We start from the raw sequence: 21,216 nt of genomic DNA, 5'->3' as shown, positions 1-21,216 counted from the left end.
GGACAATCCGGCTTGCAGCCAATAGAGAGATACAGAGTTGCTTATTTCTTGGCACTGTGCCAATCACTGCCAGGTGGCTATCGAAGTTTCTGGGTTCTTTACCTTTAAGGGGTGACTCTTGAACTTTTCCCTATATGGCAATACTTGCTGGGCGTGGGAAATGCATTCCTACAAGGTAGGAGACAGTCAGAAGGAGCATGGAGATGGTGGGAATAAAGAGAGGCCAGAGCAATGTCAAGCTGTGAGCAGAGCTGCCACGTGTCCAAGGTGCCAGATACAACCTGAGGGAATGATTAAAGTGAATGATCTCAAAAAAAAGTGAGAGAGACAACAGAGCTGGCTCCTTTTCTGTGAAAAATCAAATGATGACAACACTTGTCTGTATTGAGAGCTAAACAAGTATGCAGAACAGACATTTCCCTATGCTTAGTGAGAGGTTATATTTGGTGGTGAGGCAGGCAGCAGATGCTTTTCCTCACTGGAGGCTTCAGCTGATTTCCTCCAGGGGCCAAAACAACCAACCTCATCCCACCCTAAGATCTCCCAATGCTCGTAAGAAGGCACTGATGTAGGAAACAGCCATTTGGGCTCACCCCTGTTCCTCAGCTGTTTCACAGGCAGGAGGGATACCATAAACCTTAGGGTAATATAAGCAATATACTGATGTGCTTGATAAGCAATAGGAAAACACAACCAGAACTTAATAAGGCTTCTGAAAGACCACTTCTGATTTAAAAGCCAACAACAGCATCTTAGCAACCCTCTTAGAGAACAGAAAAACTGAGTGATGACTGTGGGTAAATTCCCATCTGTTGCAAGGAGTCAACCAGAGGCCTCCACCTTCACAACCAAACTCACCAGGAAGAGGAAGTTTTGCCATGAAATGCAACATCCCAGTCTCTGCTGCAGCTGCTCACTCTCCGGCTCCTCTGCATAAAGGAGAGGGGAGACTCTGGGGGAAGCACGTTCCCAGCTCAGGAGCAAGAGAGGCTGCAGAGGAGCTGACAGCCCAAACAGGGAGAATGGAGCTGAGCAATAGTGAGAGCAAACCACAGCAGAGGTTTCCGTGCTGCTGATGACTCACCGAGGCCGAACCGCTGGGTTTCACTGCCTGCTCCAGAGAGGAGAAGCAGCACAGAGGGTTTCTGTGCCTGGGGCTGGGCCTCGTGCAGCAGCCTCAGCAATGCTGGTGGAGAGGAGATGCAGCTGAGCCAGGTTCCCACCCGTGCTCCTTTCCTACCTCTTGTCATCAGTGCTTCCTTATCCACCTTGAGTAAATCTCATCATGCATAAGGTCTCCACCAAAGCCCTGTCATACAGGTTGGTTTAGGTTGCCTTCTCACACTAGCAATGGAAAATGTGATCCCAGTACTGCCAGTTCATGGCATGCTCAGGACTCTCTGCAAATAACAAACTGAATGTGCAGAAGGTGAGGAAAAAGCAAACACTGGCCAAACAGTGTCAGAAACAAGAGTAACAAAGTGATGGAGAGAAGTTACTGGGACAGGGACAGAAGAATATTTCTTCTGGGCAATGCAACATGGCCAATGCTCCTCTTTGACAAGCATGTATGAAACATTTCTGCAGGTGACAAAGCTGCTCTAGGAAGCAGGAAAGCCAAAGCTTTGGACCTATATGGCCAAGGAGAGCCCTGTGTCCCAGGTGAGGCAGTGAAAGTATGTTGGAAGAAGAAGAGAACTTTGTGGTTAATTTAATTGTATTTATTCCTCTTCAAAAATCAGGTAATTTCAGTCTTGGAGAAATGCTTTAGCAACATCCTTGGGGCTACATTTTATCTCTATTTCAGAGCATCAGAAACACTGCATTTTGGAGTCATTGCAGTGCAGCTAGAGCATGCTGTCCCAGAGAGAAGGGCTGGTGTAATACCTTGCTCTCACAAACTGGAAAATGCTATCAAGGTAGCAAATGCTTTGCCAGGGTGGTGGCAGGGTCTGCTGGGGAAATGTCATAACATTTTTAATTGAACCATAAAGACACACACTGTGTGAGCAGCAGTCACCGGGGGACACACGCAGAGATGTTGCTTTCCTACTTTCCAGAAACAAATACAAAAAAATGACCAAGGCATGAAGTCAATTGTTTTCAGAGGTCTCAGGAAAGGCACCATGCACTGAGGGGAGAGTGGGAGACAAAGAGAACCCAGAAACAAAAGCGGTACAGTGAGAGATGCCAGAGGCACTGAGCACAAAAGCACCCAGATTATCTCCAGCACACACATGCTGGCGCTCGCAGGCTCATCACAAACCCCCATGGCAGAGCTGTGAGCAATTATTTCTGGTTCAGCTGCATACAAATATTAGCAGAGAGCAAGCTAAGAGACAACAAACAAACAAGCAGTGGGGTTCAGGGGCTGGATTTTGCCCCATGCTTCTGCACATGCCCCCAGAAACCCCGCAGGGACAGTGATGGCACTGGCACAGTCTGCTGGTACTGTGCCCATGGGAGCAAGTGACACCTGCCTGCATTTTGGGAAGGCAGATCAGAGCTGCACAGCCACACAGGGCAGGTGAGTGCCCACATGCCACCAGCAGTCCCCTCCAAAGACACTGGTGGGAAGTTTTCCCAAGAGCTTCCCTGCTGAGAGAGCCAGTGGGATGAAAAGGGCCTGGGGTCAGTGGGCATCAGTGCCCTGCCCTGCCGGGGGAAAATGAGGTAATGCCATTTCTGCCTCCAGTCTGCAGCCTTGGTCAAGCACAGGAATGGCTTGTGCCATTAGAGGAATGAAATTACTTTTTAGCTGAACCACTTGCCCACTGCAGTCCCAGACTGCTGGCCCCGGGGTGTTTCTCATGAAGAATACCTATATCATATCTCATTTGGGTTCTCTGAGTTTCCTTACTCTTTCCTCTTTGGCTGTGGGGAAAAAAGGCCCTTTCTCACTCCTCTCCTCCTGTCAGACACTCTGTCTGATGTCCCCATCTCCATCTATGAGCCAGCAGTATGCTTCACAGGCAGCGTTTTGTGGATGCAGGCACATGAAAAGGAAAAATCTAAAGTACTGGGGGGAATTTTCCATGAGGTGGATATGTGTATCATGAGGTGGATACGTGTAGCTGCCTGGAAAAATAAAGCATCTAAGCTGTTTCTTTTTGTTTTCTTTCTTTGCTATTCAGAGAACCTCTGTGTCATCTGAGCAGAGACACAGCAGGGAGCTGCTGCTTGCTTTGCCAAAGCAATGAGAAGGAATAGTCTTTGTTAAAGACACCACCCTCATAGGGATTATAAATACAAAGGAGATGAAATTATCCAGTTGAACCCAATCCACAGAAAACACTGCAGTGAGGAGCAGGAGGAAGGGGAGTGCCTGGCTGTGGGCGATGGGCCAGGCAGGGACATACGAATCACATTAAAAACCTATAAAGGAGTACCAGAAAATGTGTTTTATATAGAAGTACTTTCACTCCCACCTGCCTGTCTAGCTCTATAGCTTTTGCAGGAGGAGACTCCAGTGATGCCAAGGAGTGGCAGGATCTGAGCCCAGCACATCAGGGCACCCTGAGGCTCACAGTCAGGGTACCCATCCTGCCAGGGGGCCAGGCAGGGCACGGCAGGAGCAGGAGGCTGGGTGCAGTGGCAGGAGTAGGAGGCTGGGTGCAGTGGCAGGAAGCTGGGTGCAGTGGCAGGAGAGCTCAGGACGTCTGGTTTGCCCGTGGGTTTGGTGTCCAGGTCTCTCAGGACTGCCATGTGAGCATGGAAGCTGTCTCCAGCCCAGGTGAGCAGCACCGAGGGTCTCATCACTGCTATGTGCCCAGGAAAAGGGTCCCTGGCATCCAGCCATGACTGAGCTCCAGCTCAGGGGCACTGGCACAAACCAGCACAAGTTTTGTGTGTGTTTGCAAAGGATTTTTAAAACATCAGGTCATGGCTCTGCCCAGGCCATGCTGCAAGCATGAAGGAGCAAGCTCTCAGTAGGCTGCTGACCACAGCCTACACAGCCAGCACAATAGTCTGAATATCTCCTATCCATCCTCCAGGGCTCCTCCAATTCCTCACATATTCTGGGACAGGGTGTCGAGGCTCCCATCTGCTAGATCTGAGTGTACACTCGTGGCAGCCACCAGGCAAGGTGCTGCAGCCACAAGGCCTGCTGGGTCAGCCGGCTCCCACCCGAGCTGCCAGACTGCCTTTCCACAGAAAGGTGCCTTGGAGAAGCCAGAAACACATAAAATGAGATGGCTGAGGGAACTACCATTGTTTTTCATGTGGAAGAGAGGCAAAGTGCAGGCAAAGTCATTGTATTGCAGAAAAACTCCCACAATTTACTGCTAAAACCAGTGACAGTGTGGTTTTGACTGCTCAAGTCAGGAGAACAAGCGCTTATAAAATGAATAATTGAAGACACTATAAGCCTTTATTAGTCCTACAATAAACACAAACCCCTCCTGAAAAGCACAAAGAAATGCCCTATCAAAAGGGCACAGATGTGTCATTCTCTGTGACTTCCCAAAGAGCACTTTGGAATGATTTATGCCCGAAGTCAAAACACCACGTAATAATTTTTAATAGGTTTATAGTTTCTTTGTGAAACATGCATCATTCAGATTGAGCAATGATATTCCACATTATAGATAACGTAAGATTCCTAATGCCTTTAATTAATCGCATCCTCATTTTTAAGTGAATAGATTGTGTAGCTGAGAGAAAAAGCAAACTGTTATCCCTTAGCACCTCACTGGTGTTTTCAAAGACTATTGAATTTGAGCACAGACCCGCTAGAAGGCAGGCAGGGACTGATCTGAGAACACAGTGACTCAGTTTCATTGGCAGCTGGGTGACAGTCCAGGAGAGCCCAGCACTGGGAGAGGAGCCCCAGACTCCAGCAGGCCAGTGCCAAAGCTACCCCATGCCACATCCCACAACCATCATCTGCAAAAGGCAGGGAGTCAGCTAATGCATGCCAGAGGTTACTGGGCTTGTGCCTCGGGATCAATACCTCAGTGAATGGAAAAACCGTTATGGCCAAAAATTGTTCTGCTGAACTTGCATAATGCACAGCAAAGTGTGATGGGAAGGAGTCACCCCCTGTGGGCTCCTGACTTTCACCCCGGTGCTGGGGTGACCATGGACATGGATGGCTCGGGACTGTCACCAGGCAGGGCTTCCAAACACAGCAGATGAGAGCTGTGGTTTGTGGAGCCATGAGGAGCCCTGCCTGCCCCTTTCCCTGTGCCCTGTCCCCTGCCTGCCCCCTTCCCTGTGCCTCATCCCCTGCCTGCTCCTTCCCTGTGCTCTGTCCCCTGCCTGCTCCCTTCCTTGTGCTCTGTCCCCTGCCTGCCCCCTTCCCTGTGCTCTGTCCCCTGCCTGCTCCCTCCCTGTGCTCTGTCCCCTGCCTGCCCCCTTCCCTGTGCCCTGTCCCCTGCCTGCTCCCTGTCTGTGCCATGTCTGGGGGAAATGAGCAAAGAGGGAGAAAGAAAATCCCATTGTGAGGAGCCCTAAATCCCAGCTGTCTGCTGTTTGGAGGGCTGGGGGTACCCTGAAAGCCCAGTACCAGGAGCTCCAGCATGCCTTTGCTCCTTGCTGCCTGTACTGAGCCCCAGCATGGAGCCATCAAGCCCCTTCAGGTTCTGCCAAACCACTTGGGGTTTTGGGGATCGATGTCTCCCTTTGCCATCAGACCCACAGCAAATACACTCTTCTGGTTCGTGCAGTTCCCCTGGACACCCCAGCAACACTCTTACCCCAAATCGAGAGCAGCAGGTATGGAGTCTGAAAGAAGAGACATGTCCAGTGATGGGAAGTGGTGACAAGGGGAGATGATGCCATTTCTGTCCCTCAGCAACCAAAAGCGAAGAAAAATAGGGGACTGGGGCCACACACCCCTTTAAAAAGGACAGAAATGTGATGTAGACTGGGAAGACCATGGAAATAGTGCTGGGATTACCTCCACCACATTGCACAAATGTTGCAAAGCCCCAGACAAAGCCCAGTTTTCCTCTTCCATTTTGTTTCCAGTGGCTGGGGTCACGGCTCCCTCACCCCCTAGTGCCCACCCACCGGCAGAGAGAAGGGCCTGGCTGTCCCCGGAGGCTGCTGGGGCTGTCCCCGAGCTCGGGGCCCTTCGGGGTATCCCCGGTCCGGCAGCCTCGGCCGGGCGTGCGGAGCCAGGGCGGTGAGCTCCATCTATTGTCCAAGCGGCGGAGGGGCTGGCTGGGATAACTCCTCCCTGTGAAGGAAATGCGCTTTTCCTTGTCTGAACGACTCAGAAACGCTCTCCCAATAAATAATTCCTGTGCTCTGTAGGAATGCGGTGCCGCTGAACGCAAGCAGGCTGCGGGGGGCTGCGTGCTGAGCAGCTGCCGGCTCTCCTTCCCTGCCTGCTCATTTTACCGGGCAAGTGGCAATCTCATTAAGTCCTCATTAACAGCTCAGCCAGACAGAGGTGCAAGCTCAGGTGCCTCGTCGGAAAGACGCGATCCCTGCAGAGAGGGAAATCCGGCAGGGGATGTCACTCACAGGGGAGTGACCCGCATACCACATCCCTGAGCTTGTTCTGGTCCCTGCCCAGCTTCTTCCCAGCCTGGAGTGAGCCCAGAGGAGCCCAGGCTGTGCTGAAAGCAGCCAGTACCTGGCTCAGCAGGCATGGGAGCAGAGGGGAGCTGCTCATGCAGAACCCCCTCCTTCCCCTGGCCAGCCCGGGGAGGCCAAAACAGCGCCCTGAACTCAGGGTGCAGAAACGAGCACCCTGGGAACAGCTATGACATTAATAAAAGGAGCTCTGAGCAGTGTTTATGGGGCTCTGTTTCCTGGACAAGCACGTCTCAATGTCTCTTTCGGCATGAGAAACCCTGCTGTGCCAAGATCCTTTGCCTCGTTAGGAGCCAAGCGGGGATCCCCTGAGGCCAGGGAAGTTTATTTGCCAAGAAGAGAAACACGCTGTTGCTCAAGCCTGGCAAGGAGCTGTTCTGTCCAAGCTGCCCATCACAGAGAAGAAAAGAGCCTGTTTGTCCGTGTGAAATGGGCCGAGAAATCGGGATCTCCAGTGCTGAGCAGGGGGCTGGACTCGAGCGGAGTGGCAGCAGGTTCCGTGTCCCGCAGCCCAGGACAGGACCCCAGGCAGGGTTCCCCCAGCCCGCCAAGTGGGGTGTGTCCCCTTCCCCCTGGACCCAAGCCCTGGCTCAGCATCCCCACTGTGGTATGTAGCAGGGGCCTCCTGTCCCCCGAGCCCTCATCACAGTGCCATGGCCTCGGCTGCCGCCCGCACGGCCCAGCTGGGCTTTCCCACGGCCACAGAACGCCACTGTCCCCGGCTGCACACCCAGACACTGGCCCTGGGCACTGCTGCCCGACCTGCCTGTCCCTGGGCCTGTGCCACCTCCCCACACTCATGGAGGAAAATCCAGGGGGAACTCAAGGCCCACGAGTTTGTAATTCATGGCAACAAACCCATGAGTGTCACAGGAAGGGCTGTGGCACACGTCGTGCTGAGGGCCCTGGTGCCTCCCTGCTGGCCTTGTTGGGGACATGAAGTGGCCCGCGGTGCACCCACAGGAGCAGCCTTCATGGGAAAGGGGCCGAGCAGGGAGAGCTCCGTTAATAATTAGCCGCTAGAGGGAAGTACAAGGCTGTACAGGGAAGGGTTTGGGCGCACAAGGATGCCTGGGACCACGGGGAATTGCAGTTTGGGGAGACGGCAGCACAGGCCATTTTACCGCTTTTCCTTCGGAGCCGTCTCCTCAGCACCGGCTGTCGTGCACCCATTGCGGTGCCCCCGAGGCAGGGCAGGACGGGGCACAGGGCACAGGACCTGCCCGGCCACAGGAGGGGACTTGGCCCGACCTCACTCGGGCCCAGCTGCCTGCGGCGCCCGGGGCCGGAGCCAGCAGCACCCTTGGCATGGAGACCGTGCACCCTGGCAGTGAGGCCGTGGTCTCTCCAGACAGCCCCAAAATAGCAGGGAGCAGCCTGCCAGGCCGCCTGTCAGACAGCATCGGCCGTTTGGGCCATTTTTAGCAAAGTCGGGAATGTGTGTTGTTTCTGAGATATGCGGTATCCAGGGCCAGAGGGAAGAGAAAGGAATGACCTGCCATCCCGGGGGGACAGTGAATCAGAGCACTGCTCGGGACAGATCCCAGTGGAGGAGCCCTAGCTCTGGATGGGAAGAGCAGTCTCAGGAAAGGACAACCAGGGGGACGAGGGTTCCCATGGAACTGGGCTCCACAGTGGTGCTGGTTTGATCCTGCTGGGAGAGGACAGTGGTGGGCAGCTGAGGGCTCCTGAGCCAGCCCCATGGCACAGACCCTGCCAACAGGGCCTGCACAGTCACCAACCTCCTGCTGAGGCAGCCGTCCCAAGCTCCCTGTGACCAAGGCAGCTTTCTACCCCTCCAACTACAGCAGCAGGGATCTGTCAGAGCACAGCTGATAATGAGCCTCTGCTCTATTTTATCCCTGTTTATAGATGGCTAAATATAACCTTGTGCTTATATTTAATTCTTACTGAAAGCTGTAAGCCACAATCCATTGAGTCAGTTTTGTGTTTTTCATATTGGCTGGCTTGCATCAGGTCCAAGAGAGGAAACATCCAGGCTCAGCAAAAGATCTGTAGCCAAGTGAGGTACTGGCAGCGCGTCCCACACAGGAGGGCTGGTGACCATGGAGCAAAGCAGAGAGGGCACTGGAGGATTTGTGAGCAGCAGCTTTCTCTGTGCCAAAACACACTCAGAGCTGCTGTCCTTGAGCACTGCAGCTGTGGGCACTGCCAGGACAGCCCACATTTGGTGGCAGGTTTTGCTCATCACCAGGCAGAGCGAAAGGCGCATTTAATTTGTTTTCCTATCACATAGCCAGAAGCAGCTTCCTGGATTGTACAAGATCTCCCTCTGCAGCAGGAACAGGAGCCAGCACCAATCTGCAAAGTAAGTGTGTTAACACAACATAACTGCAAGCAAGTGTGCTAGAGGTTATATCAGCTGGCTGTACCCCCAGAGATAAAATTCTATCTCTCTTCTGAGAGGCAGGGATAATGTTTGGGAAGATGGACCACTGAAAAATGTATCACTGTGGTATTTCCCACTCAACTGAATTGAAAGTCTATGAGGTACTTGCAGCACTACCTGTTAAACACCTCAGCTCCAATCCTCAACTCCTGGCAGCCTAACAAACATCCCACTCATTCATTTTGGGGTCCAAGCTAAAAGCTGGCAGGGGAACCAGCCTCGTCTTGCTCCCACCTGGGGCAGGGGCGGCTGAGAACCTCTCACTCCACAGCAAAAGCAGGTCCAATTTCAGTTCCAAGATCCTGCTTCTCCATTCATTGCTCAGGAGACTTTGACAGAAACTTTGGCATTGCACACACACAAATGCACATGACCCTAGAAAATCACATTTATAACAAAACAGATCCAACTAGATCACTGTGATATTTTACTGGGGTTGCATAAGAGGTTGTTTTAAGTCACAACATTGCATGGAAAACCCATCATCCAACAAAAACTAAAAATATTCTTCAAATGCTGGACTTAGGGCTTGACCAGAACAAGGCAGGCAGTATGCAGTTGTCCTATGGCTCCTCCCTTCTGCACCTTTTCCTCAGGCTTAAAAATTCCTTCTTGCTGACTCCCAGCTCTATGTATAAAAAGTTATTTATGTGCTCATTTATACATCTTTTTAGTTCCTCCCAATAGCCAGGTCTTGAAAACAACACAGCAATTCAGAATACTTCCATGCTGGCATTCACTTGGATGAGTTTGCCCTCTCACAAGCACACCAGCTCCCCATGCCCAGTTGCAGCATCACGCTGTTTTTTCCTGGTATGATTTTGGGAACTCAGGTTTGCCAAGGTTCCACCTAGCTAACTTTGAATTCCCCAGTGCAGCTACAGAGGAAAGCCTCTGCTAGCTAATATTCAACCTCTGCTTTGGGAAGGAGAAAGATACAGAGAGAGAGAGAGAGACTTGGTTTTGACCTAAAGCCAAAAACCCGATAGGTGGAAAGACATCCCAGGGCTGGAATTACTCCAGTCATTTACAATAGTGCTGGCACATACTTGGGTGCCTTAAAAAGGAACTTTCCCCCAGTGCTGCCCTCCCCCTCAGGCAGCTTTGCCCTTCTTTGGTGTGGCAGCAGCCTCCAGGCAGGAATGGTTCTTGCAGTTAAAAGGAGAAGCCCAAACTTATTCATATAATTCATTTACTAACACGCTGAAAGCCCCATGTGCATGCATTGCTGCAAGCTGGACACACTTTCTCCACCAGCCATTAATAACACTTCCCAATCTGCAGAGCAGCAGCCTATGCTGGACAAGCACAGCCCTGGTTGAGCAGGCTCTCACACAGGCTCTCCAGCAAACCACTGCTCCTCCAGTTCCTGTCCAATTCCCAAAGCCATCTTTTCCCTGTAAGGCCATCTTCACAAGCTATCCCAGTGGATGATATATCTGTTCCAAAACTTAAGATATGTCCCGGAAAAGTTAATGGGAAAACCCAACTTTTAGGTCAGCATGCGCAATAGCAAATGGAAAGTGCAGTGTCTGAGCTGACAGCTCCCCGTGCCCTTAGGGATAGCGATGCAATAGCAGACTTCATTCTCTAAACAGACTGCAGCAAGCCAACCAGGACTCAAAGCAGCTGGTAAGCATGATTTTTTTTTCACCGCTCCTTACTAAGTTCAGGAGTTTCTCTTCTTTTGGGCTGAATTGGACAGACTTTTCTGTTTGCAAGAAGTTGCCTTTCTCAGAGTTATTTTCTTAATAGCCAGAGAGTATTTTAAACCAAGAATAGCTGGTCTCCTTTAGATTCATACTCCCCTTTTTGGAAACACTATTTAGAGAACAGAACTCCTAAATCAAAAAGTAGTCAGGAACAACAGTGAGAAACTGCATGGCTGTAACAATAAATACTGCACTGGTACCTTTCAATTCGCCTTTGGGTGATTTGGGTTTGCCCAAGTCTCCCTGAGTCACATCAGTTCCTCACCAGAAACCTGCGCCACTCACATTTAAAGTGTGAGCCCTCTGGAACAAGTCACTGCTGGAACATCAGCAAAAACTACGCTACAAGAATTACAAAACGAAAAATCTTTGACATAAGGCAAAGCCCTGGTTAATACCCTTTGAGGAAAATTCTTCAGTGGGTAAAGAAATGGATTTTTCAGTCAGTTTTGTGCAGAAAGATGTGAGGGCTTAGAGTATATAATTTTTATATAGTGCTATCTGAAATTTAAGTTCTGAATCATTATGTAGCCCTTAGGAATGGCATTGTTCTCAGAGATGCTGCAGTGGTTTCTGCTGGTGAATGAATAAGCTTCAAATAATACATATGTACTTTTAATGCAGCAGCTGCCAAGGTAATCACTGACAGCCACCAGCAGTACTGAGTTCATCTATTTCTTGTTCATCTATTTCTTGTCCAAAAGGTACAACTGAGATTCAAATATAGCAGATTATTTCATGTTAAACTAATGCTAAGCATTAGATGGAACACCAAAAGGAAATGGGAAAGACTGAGTAAAGGGACTTCTAAACCAGAGTATAAGCTTGGATCTGGTAGACACAGCTTAAAACTTCCCCTTTGTAAGATGTGCCAGAGAACTGCTTGGCTTCTCCAGCACAGAAATCACCTGTGCTTGAGTTAAACTGTGGGGATAGGTGTTCTCTCCTTGCATATCACAGCACATTCCTCCTGAGAAAGGAGAGCACTGAGTGTGTGATGTGTGTGCACTGATGCTGGGGAGGGGATGGCTCTGAGCCCTCTGGAGCAAACTGGCCAGGCAGCCCCAGAAAAGCTTCCCTGGGGCCCAGCTTTGGGCTCCTCACACCTGCACTGCTTGTGACCTTACGGGATGGGGTTATTTTCTAGCAGCACACCAGAAAGCAGAACTAACGCCAACAAAACCACTGAAACAGAGCTCAAGAAACACAGTTTTGAGCCAGATTTTTATGGATCACCACCACTTTTTAACACAGTCAGGTGTCCCCAGACAGCCTGTGCTGGTTTTGGAGGGGTACATGCATGTGCCTGAGCTAGAGGGGGCCCAGGCAGGGGGGACAAGAGCCCCACTGGGGGATGGTAAGGGGTCCGTGTCACAGTGTGATCAATATGCTCACTTTGCTTAGCAAACCAAGCCACTTTCAGGATTTACAGACATCAGTTTCTCTGGTCCATGCTGAGCATGATTATGGGATATCCCTCAGGCCACTTGGGGTCAGCTGCCCTGGCTGTGTCCCCTCCCAACTCCATGTGCACCCCCAGCCTCCTCACTGGTGGGTTGAGGAGCAGAAAATGCCTTGACGCTGTGCAAGCACTGCCCAGCAATAACAAAAACACCCCTGTGTTATCAACCCTGTGTTCAGCACAAATCCAAAACACTACCCACAACAAAGAAAATTAACTCTGTCCCAGCTAAAACCAGCACATTCTTTTGAAGCAATTACACCAGAGCTAATAAGACATTATTTAAAATATGACATTTGAATAGCTTGCCTAGGAAAATCAACCCTGCAAGGAAATTGCTCCAAAATATTATTTTTCTTGAAAATTACAGAGTTAAGGGACTCTAATTGCCATGCTGTTGCTCACTTTTTATTACCTATTCTGCCACTTAAAATGCTCCTAACAAGAGGACACCTTTATTGTTCCAGAGTATAAACCCTGCCCAGGGAGCAGTATCACACAACAATGGCAATTTTAAAATATCTTGTGTTCTAAGAACCTGACCCAAAGTCCACAGGGGGTGGGAGCACAGGACAAAGCCAGGCTGGCTGCAGGGTGTCACCACCGACCTGCTTTTGGCCAGCTGCACTAATTGCTCTGACCAGCAAACCAGCCAGATGAAAGAGAAATACAATCCTACAGTGCCTAAACACTGCACAATTTGTCTTCCCATAATCAAAACCCAATTTGGATGGAAAAAAACTCCGGTATCATAATTTCATATTGTGGCTCAGGGAAGCTGGGAAGCCTGGCTGTGGTTTCTGTTCCTGCTAGGTAGACCCAGGTGAGCAGGCTGTACATGCAGTGAGAAACCACTCCTTCCTGGATCCAAGGCTGTAGAGGGTTTGAGACCACCTCTTCCAGACCCGTATCTTCCATCAGCTGCTCACTCACCCGGGCGGAAGTCAGGGCTTTATGTGGCAGAGCTTTGCAAGGGGATCAGCCACAGATTCCCTGGCATCTGCCGTGCTGGGTGCTGAAACATCTGTGCCTGTGCACAGAGCCTGTAAGGGCTGAAGGAGTAGCTGCTGTTTGCTCCTCTGTGCACTGGCTGTGCCCCAAGGGTCCAGCTTGGCTCATGGAGCTCACACCAGCAGCACGCTGGATGCAGAGAGGCCCTTGGGCCAGCAGAACGGCTTTCCTTCAGATGTACTGACTCAAATTTAGTCTTCTGTGCCTGTTATTTGCAGGGGAGAGTGTTCACTTTGTTTTCTCTATTAACCTTTAAAGTTAACAAAGCAATTGTCCACATCAGGAACCAACGATGAGGGGCCTGGCAGGCTTCCTGCTGTGCTGGTTGCTGCTGCTGGCCCCCCACTCCACAGGGGTGGCTGCCCAGGAAACCCAGCCTGACCCCAAAATGCCATGTGCCAACTGGATGGGAGGAGCACCCGGCTACCCTGGCCACAATGGCACCCCTGGCCGGGATGGGAAGGATGGAAGAGATGGACTAAAGGGAGATAAAGGAGATGAAGGTTGGTGAGAGCAGGTGGTATGGCAGTGCGTGAGTCCTCAGGCAGCCCCAGCCCCAGCCCCAATCCCAGTCCCAGTCCCATTCCCAACAGGTTTCATGTCTGGTGGGTCCATGCCTGATCTTTATCCAGATGGCTTTTGATTATCTCCTGGGGTGAAGATTCCATACCCAATGTCAAAGAGTTTGGTGTGGGTTTGTTTCCCCAGTTAATGTTTTTTTCTGACATGCTGCTCTCAGCAGCTCTGCACACTGCTGGGATGGGGGTGAGCAGGGTTTCCACTCGCTGCCTCAGCCCCTGAGGGCTCTGGAGGTCCCTGAGCCCTTCCTTGGCTCTGTGCTGCTGGAGCAGGGCTCATGTCACAGCCTCCTCTGCATTTCAGGAGCAGCTTCCAACACAGTGCAAACACAGCTCCCAGTCCCCTCTCTGTCCTGCAGGTCCACAAGGTCCCAAAGGTGAACCAGGCCCCGTAGGAAGCCGAGGCTTTCCCGGACCCCCTGGATCTCCTGGAACTCCTGGAACCCCAGGGCAGAATGGCAGAGATGCTTTTGTGCACCGTTCTGCCTTCAGCGTGGGGCTGACAGAGAGAAGCCCTGCCCCCAATGTGCCCATCCGCTTCAGCAAGATCTTCTACAACGAGCAGGGCCACTACGACCCCAGCACGGGCAAGTTCCTCTGCAATGTCCCTGGCACCTACTACTTCGCCTACCACCTCACAGTCTACCTGTCAGATGTCAAGGTCAGCCTCTTCAGGAAGGACAAGGCCGTGATCTTCACCTATGACCAGTTCCAGAGCAACAATGTCGACCAAGCCAGCGGCTCTGTCCTGCTGCACCTCAGCTCTGGGGATGAGGTCTGGCTTCAGGTGTACGGGGAAGGGGACAAAAACGGGCTCTATGCTGACAACCTCAATGATTCCACCTTCATGGGCTTCCTCCTGTACCCTGACCCAGAAAACTACTAAAGTAGGGGGTGCTGCGTGGAAAGGGAGGTGGCTTAACCCCAGGCATGTCCTGGGGCACTGGCATTATAGCTATCATGTATTTACAGAAAATTGCCTTTTGCAAGGGCAACCACTGCCAAGGGGGGACCCTTTCTCCTGTGAAATCAGTGACATCATACCAGTACTTCCATGGAACCAAGAGTCCACTCCTACCTCTGCTCTTGCTTTCCTGTGGAAACCTCAGCCCAAAGTCAAATACTACTCCTGCCATGTCATGAAAAACTATCAACATGGCTTAACCTTCCTTTAAATTTAAAAGTGAGAAGAGAAAAATTGGTTGCATTTAAATATGACATTCTAAATTTCCCTTTTTTAGCCACCTAAATTAATTTAAACCAACAGTAGAAATTTTAGTCAGCATTTTAAAGTTTGAGTAGAAGAGGAAAAATACTACTCACAAAAGCAGAGTGCTGTCGTTTTCAGCTGGAACAGATGGCTCAATTTTTTGTAACTCCCACTTACTAGGGCCTTTGACTTCCACTCCTGGTTTGTTGTTTCCCTTTCTTTAGCCCAGATCTTTGAATATATTCAAGTTATTAACTTCCACTAATTTTAATCCTTTGATTTTCTTGTTATGTTTATCCCTTATTGTTATCTCTAATGTAGACAGCAGGCTGGTTTAGGGCAGGGATCTTCTCTTGTGATTTATCTGAGAAGCCTTGTGAGCACCACTGAGGCCACACGAAAAAGCAGCCCATTGACTGTGGTTTTGGGGATCCTGAGGTGACCACAAAGATCTCATTTCCCCCTCTAAATAGCTCCCAAGTGCAGCCAGAAGTTGAGATCTATCAGCTGTGTTTGTACTTTTCCAGGCCCTAAGTGTGCCATAAGCCATGGTTTACCCACCAGCTGGGCAGAGCTGCAGGTGGTGTTGAAGCCTCTCATGTGGAGTGAGCTTTTGGGATGAACATCCCCTGTCCCTGCCCCAGCTTTGAGAAATTTTACCTGAAAGCAGGAGAGTGTTAAGGCTGGAATTAGTGTCAATCCCATCAAACTGCTCTCCAAGGAGCTTGCTTGACTTTTAGCTAAAAGAGGATTTGATGGTTTCTCAGATACATTCAAAGAAGACTCCTGCTACTAAGCTTCAGAACAAGCTAACACAGATCAGAGCTAATGCAGTATTACAAGCACAAAACAGCATTAAGAGCTTCAACTGAAATTACTTGCAACATCATTTTCCACACTCCAGTGAACTACCACATTGCAAATAAAAAACAATAAAAAACTCTTGATGAGAATGTTTCCACATTTTTTGTGTGTGTGTTGTTGGAAAGGACTGGAAGAAAGGGATATACTCCTAGCCTCATCCGGCAGCCAAGAAATGTTTGTTTGTTTTTTTTTTTTTTTTTTTTTTTTTTTTTTTTTTTTTTTTTTTTTTTCCCTCAGCGAGGTGGGGCCACCATAGTCTGGCAAACACAGGGGTATTCCCCTTTTGCTTTCTCAAGAAACACTGCACACTCTAAATTTCATCAAGGCTTCAGCATCTCACCACCTTCCACTGTACTTATCCTTTTCGGGTAAGATAAACTCTGTTTTTCACACTATTTCCCCAGCCAGATCCCCTGAATCCAGCCTAAATGGCCATCCAGAGTGAGGGCCTCTGCTGGCCCTGAAGGCTTCAGGCACACTGGATTTAACAAGGGTGAAACTGATGCTCGATCTGGTCATGATAAATTCAGACAGCTGGGAAAACCCTGCTCTTATCGTGGGAATTAATGGGGAGAGAACAAGGCAAAGGTAAATAAAATAAAATAAATCCATAAACAAAAGGAGATTTAAAAATGCAGCATTTGCTGGATCAAATGGTGTAAGAGGCTTACATTGAAAGGAGCAAGTCAGAGCTTTTGCACTGTTTTTCTCAAATGTTTTCAGATGGATCTTCAGAAGGCAGGGAAAATTGAAACAGCCCGACTGCTAGGAGGCATTTGGGATAAACATTAGGAGGCTATACAAGTTTAAAGACCAGTTCCCAAGGGGGAGCCAAAATAAATTATTGCTTTCTTTGCTGCCATGCAGCGGGAGCAAACATGCTTACAGCTTTATCCAGTACACCAGCACTCAGGCTCAGACCTTGGGAAAAAATTTAAAGAACATCATTAAGGCACTACTGTTCCATGTACTGACTGTTCCCCCTTCTCACAGACACAAATACTGAACTGCAGCTTCACTACCATACTCCAGGGTAGTGCCTGTATTGCTCATGCACGTCCCAACCAGGCACCTCAAAACCAACAAACAGCAACCCAAGGCAAACACTCACTGCATGGAAACAGGGAAAAAGCCCTCCCTTCAAGGACTGGGGCTGTTTTAAGAAGCCTTTCACCTCAATCTCTGTAAGATTCTTGCTCAGCTGAGGCAAGCACTTTCCCAGCAGGTACCAGATTCCAGTTTAAGCCACCTCCCGCCTCTTCTATAAGGCAACTGCTCCCAGCAGAAACTCAACAAAGCAAGCACAGACACGGGGCAGGCAGAGAAGCACCTCTGCCCCATTGCAGCCCCACGGCTGCCCTTTCCCCTCTGTTCTGCCTCCTGAGACTGCCCAGCCCCTGCAGGGGTCTGCATGGGGATCTCAGCCAGCCAAAATGTGCTGACAAGCTTTGGGAGCAGCAGCTGAGCATGGCCCCAAATCACCGTGGGGAGTCCTTATGGCCCAGCACCTCCATATTCCTGCATGTGGGATGGATACCAAACCTCCACCTCACAGCTCTGCCCTGTCAGGGCACATGGCCAGGCTGAGCATGGACAGGGAGCTGCAGGGCACTGTGCTGGCCTGAGGTGACTTTCAAGCTACAGCTGCAAACAGGGTTTGGGGGGATAATGAGGTCCTGGGGGATGAGCTCAGGGGAGCTCCTAAGGAATCCAGCCTTTTTCCATTATGGAGTTGCTGTGGTTTTACTATCTCTCAATGCTTCATAAACCCATGGGAGGGGAAAACCTGGCCAGCACAGGCACATCTCCAAGGCCTGGGCTGGCTCCTGAGGATCACACTGCATGGAACACACAATTATGTTGTAACAAAAGAGCAAGAACGACACTGGCATGCTGAAGGGCACAGAATCACCTGCTCTCCAAAAATTTAAGTGTTTTAGTTTGTGGTTTTTAATCAATCCTGACAGTAGATGGCTTGTACAAAGTTATGTCTCACTATTTACTGCCTCTCTGGCTGTGGCAGGTTTAAATGGGTGCTTTTCCCTTTAGAAGCTAATGAACTCTAAAAGGCAGAAAGCAAGAACATTCCCCAGTGAAAGACTGAAGTCACTGCACTAACAATTAGAGAGAAATAACATGAAAAGCTGGAGACAGCTGGAGAGACTGACCAGTCTCATCCAGCAGGGATCATCAGTAAAAGCATCCATAGCCCTTTCAAACACAATTATAGGCTGGTCCTAATTGTACTTCAGCCCCATGTAATCACTTGTGCCAGTAATTAATTGGAATACAAATAGCAGCTGCACTAAACCATGAAGAGCTACAAGAAAAAGAGGAATTGCTTGCAAGACATCCATTCCTGAAGTATAACTCGCTAGAGGGTTTTCATCATGGAAGCAGGCAGAGGGATTAGGATCAAGTCTGACATTTGGCTAATCAGCCACTATTCTTCCATACAAGAAATTCCATCAGATTCTAAGTCTCTGAGATACTCTGCTGGAAACCAGAGCATGCCCAGGCTGCCACATGTTTCTATGATTGTATTTGTGCTGGGTGTAGGCACTTGATGAAAAGACTCAGTTTGCCATGGGACTATAAGTCAGCAAACCCACCCTCAGCTCATCGAGGGATGATCAGCCCAGCCCATTGCTCTTAAGAGAACACTGGGAGACTTCATTACATGGAGGTGCCGTTCATTACCCTCCAGCGAATCCAGGGGAAAGGAAAGGTTTATTCCCAATGAAATTGAAGCATTAAATGTCAATATCTGTTTCTTCCTGCAGGGATTCCCACCCTCAAGGCAATCTGTGGGATCCGTCCCATAAAGCAGGACAGATTTTTGGAGAGGCATCAGGGAGGGAGGCAGAGACCACACTTGAGGACAATCTCTAATTCCCTTCTAGAGTCAGGCAGGGAAGGACAGGGGGTATGAACCAACACACCCAGCTCCCTCTGAAAATCTGAACATCTGTGAAAGTGGAGCTCTGCCTAAAAGTCAGGACAGCACAGCTTCTCTGCTCCTTGACAGGGATTCCCAGAGAAGCCATTCTAGTTCTGTACCATGTTTTGGCAAGTGTTGTAAGACCAAGGTGGATCTGCCATCCCAGGTGAGGTACAGCACAGGGAAGGTGATTCAGCACAGCATCTGTACCCCAGCAATGCAGAGGGAGCTGCGGAGCAGTAGGAGACCAAGAGACCACAGCCAAAGCTGCACTGGGAGGCACACCCTGAATAGGAAGTTCTCTGACAGAAGTCACTGTCCTGTGACAGGAGTCCCCTCTGAAGTGCCCTCACCAAAGCATCCCCAGCTGTAACTCCCTTGGTGGGGCAGCTCCTGTCAGCACCAGAGATGCTTTGTCACATTCACCTGGCAATCTGTACCCCCTTGCCCTGTCACCCACCTCATACACAACATTCTCAGCTGTGCACCTGTTTATTCACAATACTCAAAATGGTCCTTTCTTCCAGGAGGCTCTAAGTTTAAATTAGTTCATACAAGATTACCTAAAACTTTTTTCATAAATGAGCAAGCAGCATTCACAAAATCGTCCTAATTGTGAATTTTAAAAGCTTTAAAAGACACTAGTCCTGTCTGCCTCAGCTCTGAACTCCTTATAGAAGCTGGACTAAAAGGTTTGTAACATGGGTCAGGATTCTAATCTTGCTGCTTGTCAAAGGCCAACTGGAATAAATATAAAAGGCAAACTAAAAAAATAAATAAACCTGAAAGCAAAAACATGGAAGCAAATCTTCGTGCTCAAAGCCACCCCTGCTGCCAAGGACTGACTTGCATTGTACTTTTCCAAAATATCACTGATGTGACACTGGCATTCCAGACCCATCACCAACAGGGACTCACAGGGAACAGGGCTGCACTGTCATCTGCCCAGCATGTTCTCATAGGCTCAACAACTGCACATTGAGAGCAGGAAGATCCCTGCCAGCTTCTCAGCACCCCTGGGAAGCAGGAAAAAATTCATTTATTCATCTAAATGAATTCCTTCTTTATCAAGAAAAATACCTTCCTCTTCAATTATTGAAATACAATATTAAAATAAAAACTTTTCATTCCCTGAAAGTTAACTCAGCAAAAAGCCACCAAGGAAATCCATTATTGCCACACTAGGTCTGAGCTTGCCTCTTCCTGCTCATATGAAGAGCAGTGGAACCCTGGATACTGGATAACCCAGAAACCAGCTCAGAAGCAGCCCTGCAGAAATGTTATGCACAGATGACAGCCAGCTTTCTTTAGCATCGCAACTTTCTCTCCCTCACAATGAGTGAATTCTTTTCAGCTCAAAACAGATTGTACTTTTTTTTTTTTTTTTTTTTTTTTTTTTTTTTTTTTTTTTTTTTTTCTCCCGAAGACTGTACTGGGACAGTTTACAGTTCCCTGCAAACAGAGCCATGGCTTGTTGAGAGTATCGAAGGAACAGGCTGACATTTAAGTGTTTTGAAGGAACTGCTTTTCATCTGTGCTGCACCACTGGCTACACCCTTCTAAGGCATTTCAGCACTTAAGACCTCATCCTGCCAAGTCTCAGGTGGGTCAGCTTTATGGATTGCCAGCTATCCCACTGCAATCATTGTGACAATTCACAAAACTATTCAGACTAGAGCCTTTATTTGGATGTTGAAATACTGAGCAGTACGCAGCAGTTTATAAACTAATACACATCCGTTTAAATGTTTGCATATTGTTGTTCAAACAGCCTTGTTCCCTAAGAAACACTTAAGAGAGGTGTCAATTTCCACAAAAGGGACAGGATTCAAAGCTCAATAAATGAATTGGCCAAAGAAGTCAAATACCCTTTACATGAATTTTTATTAGAGATTTTGATATCTTGTGATTATTTCCTGACAACAGGCTGATTTGCCCACGGACTAATTAGACCGAAAGCCTTGACAAATGGGAACACAGAAACAGTGTGAAGCTGAAGGCCATTTTGTTCTTCATCTAACGCTGTTTCAGAATGGACCCAAACAAACCACAGCTCCCTATGGAAGTTTAACACACCGACAGCCCTCTTTGGAAAGATGATGTGATACACACCCTCAGTCTCACTGTGCAGGAGGGAGCTTCATACTGCACACAGCTCCACGATGCAGGGCTGGTAATATCCCAGCTCTGAATGTTCCTTTTATTCCACTCCAGCCCAGGAGCCCCACACAGGTATCAGACTGAAGGGCAGGCTCAGTTAGCAGGACAGCAGCTGGGAATACCCACGAACCCTCAGTACTCCCAGCAGCTACAGCCAGAGCAGCATTATCTGCACACCCAGGCACTTCATGAGATTCCATAGCTTTCTTCATTAAGGACTTTTATTAACTCAAACACTTTTAAACACTGCACAGATGGAGTCTCCTCCCCACAGACATACACACCACACTTCCCAGGTGCCAGCAGTACCATTAATGCTGCT

The 21,216-nt window shown here is 49.2% G+C and overlaps 1 protein-coding gene across 1 annotated transcript; it reads left to right on the top strand.

Annotated features, from left to right (window-relative positions):
• Positions 1-10,340: 10,340 nt before the first annotated feature.
• Positions 10,341-15,874, top strand: ADIPOQ (adiponectin, C1Q and collagen domain containing). The gene is made up of 3 exons (XM_083868861.1): positions 10,341-10,588; positions 13,425-13,644; positions 14,079-15,874. The coding sequence occupies exons 2-3, from the start codon at positions 13,434-13,436 to the stop codon at positions 14,603-14,605; spliced, it is 738 nt and encodes a 245-aa protein (XP_083724987.1). The 5' UTR covers positions 10,341-10,588; positions 13,425-13,433; the 3' UTR covers positions 14,606-15,874.
• Positions 15,875-21,216: the final 5,342 nt, after the last annotated feature.

Source organism: Zosterops lateralis, assembly GCF_965231275.1.
Source record: "Zosterops lateralis genome assembly, chromosome: 10".
Taxonomy (NCBI): Eukaryota; Metazoa; Chordata; class Aves; order Passeriformes; family Zosteropidae; genus Zosterops; species Zosterops lateralis.
The sequence above is the reverse complement of the archived record's forward strand: the minus strand, read 5'-3'. Positions and strand labels throughout refer to the sequence as shown.

Coding starts and splice junctions, on each gene's coding strand:
- ADIPOQ (XM_083868861.1), top strand. CDS start 13,434: ATGAGGGGCCTGGCAGGCTTCCTGCTGTGCTGGTTGCTGCTGCTGGCC. Junction 13,645..14,078: donor GGGAGATAAAGGAGATGAAG/GTTGGTGAGAGC, acceptor TCTGTCCTGCAG/GTCCACAAGGTCCCAAAGGT.